This window comes from Pinus tabuliformis, chromosome 8, assembly GCF_031772625.1.
Source record: "Pinus tabuliformis cultivar Carrire ecotype Pingquan chromosome 8, CPIR1, whole genome shotgun sequence".
Classification (NCBI taxonomy): domain Eukaryota; kingdom Viridiplantae; phylum Streptophyta; class Pinopsida; order Pinales; family Pinaceae; genus Pinus; species Pinus tabuliformis.
In genome coordinates this window covers 1,982,635,196-1,982,647,311 of record NC_142294.1, presented here as the reverse complement: position 1 = coordinate 1,982,647,311, position 12,116 = coordinate 1,982,635,196, and the positions used below count along the sequence as shown (strand labels likewise).

The 12,116-nt window shown below is 37.5% G+C and overlaps 1 protein-coding gene across 1 annotated transcript; it reads left to right on the top strand.

Annotated features, from left to right (window-relative positions):
• The first annotated feature begins 6,543 nt into the window (after positions 1-6,543).
• Positions 6,544-11,415, top strand: LOC149244397 (uncharacterized). Its single transcript, XM_089371535.1, has 5 exons — positions 6,544-7,142; positions 7,273-7,488; positions 7,619-7,867; positions 7,906-10,098; positions 10,199-11,415. The coding sequence occupies exons 1-5, from the start codon at positions 6,743-6,745 to the stop codon at positions 10,663-10,665; spliced, it is 3,525 nt and encodes a 1,174-aa protein (XP_089227661.1). The 5' UTR covers positions 6,544-6,742; the 3' UTR covers positions 10,666-11,415.
• The last annotated feature ends 701 nt before the right edge of the window (positions 11,416-12,116 follow it).

Genomic DNA, 12,116 nt, shown 5'->3' with positions numbered 1-12,116 from the left:
TATGGCTTAATAGATGGTAATGCAGTTATTGTGATGAGGCATCAATGCTTCTTAGTGATTCTCAGATAAGTATGAGACCCCTATGCTCAGATATGTTGTTTAAACATGTAGAATGCATATTTGTGACATGTTTGACGAAATTCCTGTCATGGCTAGTAGGGGTCCAGTCAAGTCCTTGTTCAAGTATTTGCATTTGTATCATTGTTTTGATGTTACTTTTCATTTCTGGAAGTTTCATGGAGTTCTGGGTAGTGGCCTGAGTCCTGGCCCTGAAAAGATGGCACAAAATCCAGAGTCATTGGCACAAAACTACCAAAAAATTCCCTAGGCGCATGCATGCCTTGTTGTGGAAGTGATTGGAAGGTCCCAATCACATGCATGCCCATGTCAAGGGAACGACTGAGGCTTTAATGCAGAAAATATTTAGTTTGTCTCAGGGGTTAGTCACCTAGATGTGTTGGGTGGTTCCTGGGGGTTTTGTTGCATGTGTAGAAGGCCAGGTTGTCTGGGTTCTGTCGGTTCCACTTCTTTAACTGCTACATAGGGAGTTGAATCACATCATAGTAACTCTTCATCACATGTTTACCCAAGTTGGTCGGTTACTTGGGTAGATGTGGGAGGAGGGTGTTACACTCTTGGTCCTCTTCCTGAAGCTTAACCATCTCCTCCTCCTCTTTTGTAGATGAAGTGGTAGATGTAGACTCAAGGAAACCACTTTTGTGATTTAACATATAAGCAGTGTTCTTCATTTGACCAAGGGTACAATCACCAGTCATTCCATGACCACAAACTTGTTGAGTCTTGGGGGAAGCTTCATTAGATGAACATTCCCCAGTTTGCTCTTCAATGACATTCTTCAACATCAAACATAACTTCTTCTTTTCATCCTCTGTTGCTTCAAGCAATCCCCTCAATTCCATATTCTCCACTTGAAAGAAGAATTCATTTCTTCCAATTCTAAGAGTCTTTTATGTTGCAAAATTTCACCCATGCTTGCAATCTGGTCAGAACCTCCTCTGATACCACGTGATCTGAAAATGAAAATTTGATCATCCTATGACACTTTGCAAGTCTAATAAAATTGGGTCTTTAAATGAAAAATTAGTTCAAAACTTCTTCAAAGATGAGTGGTTAAGTTTTCAAATGAACTTAATAATGAGAAAATTCATATGAAACTCAATATGGTAAACATGTAGAGAGGAAACAAAAAAGTGACAACAGAGTTCACCCTCCTGGGCTACATCTCTGGGCCCTGCTCCAATGTTAGGCCGCTTTATTTGTCTTAGTAGCAAAATAATACAATGCACATTTTTTACTCTAGAGTGGCACTATTTATCCTTCAAAGAAATGTTCGCCTACAAATAACTTTCACTCAAAAAAATGACTCCCTACAACAAGTCATGATGATGTCAAAGAAAAGAACTCTCTCTCAATATGTCCTTGTACTCAAGCTGAGATCAAAAAGCATAAAAATACAAATGCTTCACAATGAAGTGTTGCAAAGACCATTTCCCATAATCACACTAAGAAAAGACCTAAATTAGTTGCTCTATTGAAGTAATAGTTGTTGTAGATGCATTTAGAAAGCTAGAAAACCCTTGTCTAGGCTCTCTCCATGCTCAACAAAGTCTCTATATGGAATCAAAAAAATATGTCTGCATCACTAAAGGACTTCGCTCTGCAAAAATTCCAACTTACAATGATCAAATCATAAAACTGATACTGCCATTAAGTTCAGAACACCCGAAACCCCGTATCTAGGCTCTTCCTGGGCTAAAAAAGACTAAAAATCCATCAAGTTATGCCTCTTAGAAGTTTTCTCTGCTAATTGTCCTCCAAAATGGAAAAATTGGCAATCTGCGCAATGAATTCGTCCCTTTGACAGACCATCAAGTGAGAATTTTGCTTGAGATCGACGAAATTCCTACCGCAAATGGTGCAAATTGTTACCTCTTTAAAATGAGCCATGACGCCTTAGCGTCAAATTTTTAGCCCTGCTCTCGCACACGTGGGCACCATGTGGTCAGGGGTTGGGCTATGTGCCCACCCCTCCACTGAGCCCTTGACTTCACATGTTGGTCATATATGACAGATAGGATTGGGGGCCAAGCTAACTGCCCACTGCCGTCGGCTTAGCCCCCTCTCTACTTCGTCATGGTCTCATGGTTATCAATATGGTCGAGGATCGGGCTAACCACACACCCTTGTCGGCTTAGCTCCCGCTTCGGACGTTGTAGTCCTATGGTTAACAATGGGACTGGGGACGGGGCCTAGTCCCTGCCCTCTCCACCGATAGCACCTCCGTTGTCCGCAATATGGTCGTGTAGTATGTAATGTGACTCAGGGGCTGGGATAACAACCCGTCCCCACTGCTCTTACGCCACGATTATGCCGATTTCAAAATGACCCAGGGCTAGGGCCAGGTGCCCTTCCCCCCTCTGTCAACGTTCCAACAACATGTCCATAAATCAAATATGTGCCAATTTTATAGCAAACACCAAATTTGTGGCATGTTGGTAAGTATGTCTGTTAGTTAACAAAAGGTCATGGGTTCGATCCTGGTGGAGGGTGGTTGGCCCATTCAAACCAATTTTGCACAAAATCAAGGGCCACGTGGTGCCCTTTCATTGGGCCACATGGCGCCTCATCATTGGTACACTGCAAAACCCTTCAACCAATAAAAATGTGACACCTCAACCAGTATGGTACTACCACGTGGCTTCACAGGATTGGCCCATGTTTCCCATTATGCTTGCCCAGTCAGCTACTGATGTCAGAGTATGACCTGCCTAGTCAGAATCCCATGCAACCCTGCAAGTTGACTTTTTAGTTGTTGGGAAAAAACTTCAGAACATCACAACTTCCTTATACGGTGCTAGATTGAGGTGATTCAAGCAGCTTTGAAATCAGGAAGACAAACACTATGATTTGGTGTTCTTTTTAGGAGATTTTGAGAACTTTCATTTGTAAGTCTGTTTTTTTTTTAATCTTCGGATCAATGTTGAAGGGAAGTTATCTATTTTTGGATGTTGGTTATGGGAGTAAGGTGCAGAGGGGGTGAGGAAGTTGTGTGTGCACAAGAAATTTCCCTGTGCATGCATGCTCGTCTGACAATTTGAGGTCTTATGTTGCAATGGAGATGGGAGCCTAGTTTCGACAGCTAAGTTCCGGGTACGAGTGAGGGCAGTATGAGATCTGGGAGTCAACTACGACTTTTGTGGTCTAACGCCCACTGTCCCTCATCTTCTCTTTCAAACCTTTCTTCCTACTTTGGAAAGGTGTCAAGGTGTGTCTATGTTTTTCTGGGTAGTGTTTGTTTCTAGATTTTTGGTTCATTTTCTGGGTGGTGCTCAACACCATTTCTTTGCCTCTTGCTGCTAGGCTTTAATGGTAGTGTAGTGTGGATTCCCTACGACCTGAAATTGGTGTGGTGGCATTAGTGGTACAGGTGCTCTGCAACGGTGGGAAGTAGCCAGGTGTGGGTGGAGTGGGAGAGCAGTGTACTTAACCAATTGTGGCTTGGACATAGAGTGGAGGGAGGTAACCTTAGCATGGAAGGTGAGGTTGACCAACCTCTTGTGCATTGGTTTGAGGGTGAAGTGGGGTCGAGGGTGGAGAAGGGTCGTGGGGCTAGTTTGGTCTTGAAGCATTGCCATGTAAAGGCAAAGGGAAAGGGGCTGATGTGGAGCCGACCATTGTGGGAAGCTCGAAGACTAGGTAGTGAGAAGTGAAGAACACAACAAGGAGGGTGGCATGATGGAGGAGGAGATTGCCCAAGAGTGAGCCCAATCATTGGGAAGAGTCGAGCAGCTGCCAATGCTACAATCCATTGTCGAACAACTGCGTGGAATCCAAGCACACTTGGACATCCTCCAGGAGGAACGATACAAAGACAAGAATGAGGTAATTGCTTACATAAAAAATTTGCATTTTTTTGAAGGGGAAATCATAGATTGTCTAGCTTTTGTTCGTCGTAGCCAACGTAGGTTCGATGAACGCTTGGATGAAAGAAGTTAGGATAGCTGACATTGATTTCCATGTCCATGAGGGGCACGATCCGCTGGTGGCCCATGGAAAATACACAAATGCAGAACCCTCCAATGTAGTTTGATGATTGTTGGCAAACTTTTTGCTCTGGACATTTTTTGGGCATTAGTGCTTGTTAGTCTTTTGGTTTCTTGTAAAAATTGTCTTTTTGTTTTTAAGTATTGCAGAGCTCTCTCGGCCAAAAAGTTTGGTTGGAGTGAGGCCAGAGAGCTAAGAAATCCTTGATCAAATGTACTCCATTTTTGCGAAATTAATATAAAAATCTTGACTGACCAAAAAAATAAAATCTTACCTTGATTTATATACACTACTATGAATATTCTAGAATATTTCATGTAAGTTAAATATGTACCATCCATCTAATAATTATTGATAATTAAATTAAAATTTTAGAAGCCATATTCTAAAATAAACATGCATATCCCATATCAACATAATTGTTTAGAATATATTATCATTTAAAAATAATATAATGTAAAATTTTCAAATTCAATGATATTTATTAATTTTGGATTTAATTTTTTTAATAAATAGTTTTATTATTAAAAATGAGAAAATAATAACAAAATAAATTAATTTATATGTGTTCGATAATGGAATTTACATCACCACTACTACTATAACTCCTAGGTGAATTTGGCCTCACCCAACAAGTGTTCCCAAGGTAAATAATTGGATATTTGTAATGGCATTTACTTGACATCTTCACATGCTTAGTAAGTAAACTCTTGAAAAAAAAGCTCACAAATTTAATATATTAATAAAAAATTTAATATTTAATTCATAACAAATTGAAATTAATGATATACTTGTGTAAGTAACAAGACACTTTTAGTAACCACTCTCTCATTTTTTGGATTTGAAATTGTGATCTCTTAAAAAAACATATACTTTTAATCATCATCCCCAAAAAATCATGAATATAATAATGAAGTAAAATTGTAAATCTAAGAAATTAAATTGGTCCTGATGAACCTCATTAGTAGGTTTAAAACGTTCATTAATCATTGCTTATGTGATTTATCGAAAGGCTTCTGTAAAAATTATTATGAATCACAAAAGTCTTAGATCAAATAAAAAATTAAAAAATTTTAAAAATAAAATTAATAAAATTTAGAATTAAAATTTAGGAATTTTAATTTTTATATATTTAAAATATAATATAAATAATTTGTGTGTATAGTGAAATTGACTCAAAAAATACAATTCGGAAATAATAAAATTACAATCTTATATAAATAATTTATAAATTTGAATATGAAAAAGTCTCATATAATATAAATAATTAGTGTGTACAGTGAAATTGACTAAAAAAAATATTTAATTGGGAAATAATAAAATTACAATCTTATATAAATAATTTATAAATTTGAATATCAAAAAGTCTAATAGTTAGAAAACTCCTTTCCTTATAAGGTATCATAATAATTACAAATCCATTACGGAAGGCTCCGCTCCCTCTCCACCACAGCGAAACTTCCGGGTCTCCATATTATATTTAATAATTACTCCTATTCCTGCGCCTGCGCCCCGACTTCACCACTCCCAAATTTTCGGTAGAACTTTATGGACTTGCAGGTCCGTGTCTCGATCAAGCTTACACGACCGAATAATTATACATAATTATTAAGTATAAAATATATTTTAATATGATAAAGCAATAATCAGATGTGGAAGACAAAATCAATTTAATATAAATAATAATTATATTTTCCTGTGTAATATGACTTCAGGGCCTCCTCCTCGGCGCGCCATGACTCAACGCAACTACTACTACTAATAATTACACCTCCTCTCCGTGTTCACCACGCCAAAACTTCCGCGTCTTGGTCTTACATTTAATAATTACACCTCCTCTTCCGATGCTTCCGCTCCGTGTTCACCACGCCCAAACTTTCGGTGAAACTTTATGGACTTCCACGTCAATTCACGCCCAAATTTTCGGGTGGAAATCTATGGAATTGCGGGTCCCACTCTTATATTTAATAGGTCTGACATTTAATAATTACACCTCCTCTTCCGATGCTACCGCTCCGTGTTCACCACGCCCAAACTTTCGGTGGAAATATATGGACTTCCAGCTCAATTCACAATGACACCACCACCTCCTCTTCCGCCCCCTCTTCGCCTCGCCCAAATTTTCGGTGGAAATCTATGGAATTGCGGGTCCCACTCCAGCCTTTTCTCACTCTTTTAATAATTACATCCACAAATAATTATTAAATATAAAATCGATTTGAAATACATCAATTCTATTTTCCCCTGCGCAATGACTCAACTCAACCACCTCACCTCAACCTACCCGAAATTACGCCTCATCTTCACAACGCCCAAACTTTCCGATCCGCCTCATCTTCACGAGAGGACGAAAAATTACCAAAAATTACGCCTCATCTTCACAAGAGGACGAAAAATTACATTACCATCTTTCACCCACTCTCTCTTTATAAATACTCGTGACCATCCTTCACATTCATACCATCCTTTGCCATTCACTTCTCCAGCATTCCAATTTCTCCTCTGCATTTCCATTTCCAGCACCATGCCGCTACTCTCTTTTCCTCTTCATTTCCTCTTTTTCATCTTCACTTTTTCCTTCATCTCCGTCTCCTCCTCCTCTCCGCATTCATTTCATGACGATCGACAGTCTCTCTTAGCTTTCAAAAACAAAATAAGCAGTGATCCTCATGCTTCCATGGCCAACTGGAGTCTCGCACTCCCCTTCTGCAATTGGCCCGGCGTCACCTGCAGCCGCCGTCACAGGGACAGAGTCGTCTCTCTCGACCTCCCTGACATGGGACTGCAGGGCACCATCTCTCCTTACCTCGGCAATTTGTCCTTTCTCCATTACATTGATCTTTCTAACAATTCCCTCCACGGATATATCCCAACTCAGTTGGGACGCCTTTTCCGTTTGAGGGAGCTCTGGTTGGACCGCAATCAATTCGAGGGAAACATTCCAAGTGATCTGGGCAATTGTACAAAGTTGGTTTCCTTGGCGCTCTCCTACAACAATCTGACTGGAAGTATTCCCCATGAGCTGGGTTCCCTAACACATCTGCAGCAGCTTTACTTAGGGGCCAACATTCTCACAGGTATGAATCTTTTTCCTTTGGATACCTTTCAGTTTTGATTATTTTAGAGATTGCAAAAAATTATCTCCCTTTTTATCAAATATCTTAAAAGCTTTGAGTGACTTAAATTTCCGCAAACAAGTTTTCGCAGGGACCATTCCTGAAGAATTGGGCCTTCTCATTAATCTCCAATCGCTTGATCTTGGAGAAAGTTCCCTCCATGGTCATATTCCGAGTTATTTGAGCAATTGTACAAATTTGGGTTACTTGTCACTCTTCGACAACAATCTGATTGGAAGTATTCCCCATGAGCTGGGTTCCCTAACACATCTGCAGCAACTTTACTTGGGAGCCAACATTCTCACAGGTATGAATCTTCTTCCTTTGGATACCTTTCAGTTTTGATTATTTTAGAGATTGCAAAAAATTATCTCCCTTTTTATCAAATATCTTAAAAGCTTTGAGTGACTTAATTTTTCACAAACAAGCTTTCGCAGGAAGCATTCCTGAAGAATTGGGCCTTCTCATTTATCTCCAATCACTTGATCTTGGAGAAAATTCCCTCCATGGTCATATTCCGAGTTATCTGAGCAATTGTACAAATTTGGCTCACTTGGACCTCTCCTACAACAATCTAACTGGAGGTATTTCAGAAGAGTTTGGCTCCCTCATACATCTGAAATTTTTTCACTTAAGTGGAAACAGCTTCACAGGTACTATTCGTCTTCCTTTGGAAATCTTTGGGCGTTGATTATTTTAGAAATTTAAAAATGGTCTTACTTGTGTTATTGTGAATTGTCAGGTTACATTCCCAAATTTTTGTCAAATATCTCCACTTTGGTTGAGTTGAGGATTTCCCACAACAAACTCATTGGTTCCATTCCCCCTTCTTTGTCAAATATCTCCACTTTGGTTAACTTGCATATTTCGAAAAACAAACTCATTGGTAGCATTCCACAAGAATTGGGCCAACTCGCTAGTCTCCAAACCCTTTACCTCTTTGGCAATGAATTATCAGGCTCCATTCCCTCTTCTTTGTCAAATCTAATTAACTTGAGTGAGCTTTATTTATGGGGAAATCAACTTAGTGGAAAAATACCAAATTCCATTGGAAATTGTTCAAAACTCAAAGAGCTCATCCTATCCGACAACATGTTGAGTGGGAGTGTGCCAACAACATTAGGTAAGCTATCCCTCCTTGAAATATTAAAATTGTCTTCTAATCAGCTTAATAGTGGCAGTGCTACAACCATGCCTTTTCTGATAGCGCTTACCAATTGTTCCCACCTAAAAGAACTAAACTTGAGAGACAATAAACTCGCTGGTGTCTTACCCCTTGCCATAGGAAAACTTTCTACCAATTTGTCTATCTTGAAATTAGCAAACAACTTGATAGAAGGGAACATCCCTCCACATATAGGCAATCTTACCAGCCTAACCTATCTAAATTTATCTGGAAATTCTTTAAATGGTAGCATTCCATCTTTAAGAAACCTTACAATTTTAGAAAGATTAATTTTAGGAAATAACAAATTACAAGGAGATATTCCTGATGACTTTGAAAATTTACAACGACTTGGTCTCTTGGACATCAGTGGAAACATACTCTCTGGAAAGATTCCCAATTCCCTTGCACCCCTTAAACAATTAAGATTTCTCCACCTCCATCACAACCAATTATCAGGGAGCATACCTTCCAACTTAGGAAACTGTACAAATTTGGAATTGCTCGACTTGTCACACAATAAACTCATTGGAAACATACCACGTGAGATTGGTAAGCTTTACAATCTAAATTTCTATTTGAATTTGTCTTGGAATTTATTAGAAGGCTCCTTGCCCACTGAGATTGGTAAAATGTCAATGGCTCAAGCTATAGATATCTCTGCTAATCACTTGAGTGGAGTCATTCCATCTACACTTGGAAGTTGTGTTGAAGTAATTTCGCTGAATTTATCTTGGAATTCCTTCCAAGGTTCTATTCCAGATTCACTTGAAAATTTGCAAAGCCTTATGAGCCTAGATCTCTCTTCCAACCTTTTATCTGGGACAATACCTCTTACTCTCAACAAGCTGAAAATGCTTCAATATTTAAATTTATCTTTTAACAAGCTTGTTGGGGAAATTCCAACGGGGGGAATTTTTGCAAATGAATCAATTTCCATGTCCTTAAATGGAAATGCCAACCTCTGTGGACCAAAAATATTCCAATTATATCCTTGTCCGACACCAAAAGGTCAAGGTCATTCTACAATTGTCAAAAGAGTGCTATTGACAGTGGGTGGAGCTACTGCGTTTATACTCTGTTGTTTCTTTTTAAGATTCCTATGGAGAGGGAATATACATATACAAAACATTCATGTTTCAAGATCTATTTTCCAAAAGTTAGAGCATCCAAGGATCTCATATCAAGAGCTTCACATAGCGACTAATGGATTTGACAAAGCCAACTTGTTGGGAACAGGTAGCTTTGGGTCAGTGTATAAAGGAATTTTGAATGATGGCACACCTGTTGCTGTGAAGGTTTTCCAATTGCAAAATGACCAGAGTGAGAAGAGTTTTAAAGCAGAATGCAGTGTCTTCCAGAAGGTTCGACATCAAAATCTAGTCAAAATCATAACCTCATGTTCCAACCTCCATTTCAGAGCTTTAGTGTTCAAGTTTGTGTCTAATGGAAGCTTAGAGGCGCATTTGTATCCTAAAAGAGATGACAACAATGGTGAGGATGTGTGTGAACTGGAGTTGAAAACACTATTAGACATTGCCATAGATGTGGCCCGTGCAATGGAATATCTTCATCATGATTGTTTTGTGCAAGTAGTACATTGTGATATCAAGCCTAGCAATGTACTTTTGGATGAAAATATGTTAGGCCATGTCACAGATTTTGGTATTGCAAGATTGATTGGTGAAAGCTCTACAAATTCACATGCTTCATCACTTGCTTTAAGAGGATCCATTGGCTACATTGCCCCAGGTATGTCTTTCTTAAAGAACATTTTCATTTTTCTTCTCTCATTAACAATATTTATATGAATTGATTGAGTAAAATTTAATGAATGTTTCTTTTACTGTAGAGTATGGATTGAGTGGAACAGTTTCCACCCAGGGAGATGTTTATAGCTATGGAATTATGTTATTGGAAATGCTCACTAGAAAACAATCAACCAATCACATGTTTGTGGGAGACCTAAACTTGCACAATTGGGTGAACTTTGCATACCCAAACAATGTGAATGAGGTAATTGAAAGTAGCATTTTTAGTGAGGTGTGTGGAGATGAAATTAATGAGAACAAAGTATATAAATGTCTACTAGATTTGCTATATGTTGGTTTGCTTTGTTCAAAACATTCACCAGAAGAAAGACCAACTATGAGAGTTGTGGTAAGGATGTTGGAGAGTATCAAAGAGGATTTGGAGGCAAATGCAGTTGCTTCTAGAAGATTGAGACGAAGCATATCCAAGTTGCTTATCGATACAAATGCAATAAGGAATGATGCCTCTACATCAAATGACCAAAGTTCTTGTACATTTAGTTTATGAAGTGAAGAATGACAAATATTTTAGGTATTGCCAACATTCATGTAATGTTAATATTTTTTTAAACTTTTAATTATTCAAACAACTTCATGCTACTATGCATTATCATATTGTCAACAAGGAAATTACATGGTTTTGCAACACTATATTGAATAGATTGTAGGTTTATATTCAATTTGATTTTTTCATCTATCCATGATGTCAATATTATTATCTATAGATTAAATTGCTTCGAAATTATTTGTATTATGTTTACATATATAGAAGAAATTATTTATATTTAAAATGCAACAACAAACTTACACACATGGATTTGAACTTTATGACTTGATTATATGAACCATGTTGAAGTCTAGTTAGTTTGATTGTATTGGTAGCAATAACTTAGTTGTTTGTAACATCCACTTACCATATATGTGTGTATGTGTGTTTTGCAAACCATTTTCACCCCAAAAAAATTGCAGGACCAATTTTTGGGTCTTAAAATTGTTTCAAGTACATATGCTTCATCTCTTTCAATAACTCATAGCACAACCCACCGTATATTTGAGATGGACAGTGATCTTTCCTATTTTAGGAAAAAAAGGTTTTATTCGATAAACTAACTTATATTTGAAGGCGTAGAAACAAACAACCCCCTTTTAAGTGCTTCTTTAGAATCCATATTCACTATATGAGTTGAGGATTTAGTACTTTGGGTATATAATTTTTGTAATAATAAGATTGTTGTCAACATTTCCCCCCTAATTACAAGGGTTGATGGTTTAATGGTATCAAATACAAACCTTGAATGGATTTGTCTTGGTCTTGGTCAATATGAGATGTGCGATGAAGACTCATTCACAGAGTTATGGCTCCTTTTTTCTGAAGGATACTATGAATTCTTTTTAGCATATATAGAACATAATTTCATAATTTTATTTTAATGAAATTACAAGTTCCCTTTGCATAGAAAAAAGAAGTGAAGGCATACAAGCTAATCGAAAGTAAGAAGACCAATAAAAAGTGTGGTTTTATAGTGAAAGCCTTATTTCCAACACATCTACGTCTACCTAGTGGTAAACTATGTCTACTTCATCAAATAGTTGTATTGGAAAGAAATAAATAAGTTTTTCTAAGACCAAGAGAATGTGATATTTGAGTTTAATGCTTAATTCCAAAACATCTATATCCACATAATGGTCAAATTTATCTAGTCTTCATCCAATATTTACAAACAAATTATTGCGACCTTTTTCTAAGAAGTCTTATTATGTTTGCTTAGTAAGTCCATAAGTTAATGCATTTGTTAACATCTTAGAAATGCATAAGTTGATGCATTTGTTATGCATTTGAAATCATCTTTAATATACTTAAGAGTGAGTTTGTGAGCTTTTTCTAAAAATGCTTGTTTTACTTGCCTAGTATGTTGAATTATTGATTATGTGTTTGAAATTACTTTTAAGGTTTTCAAG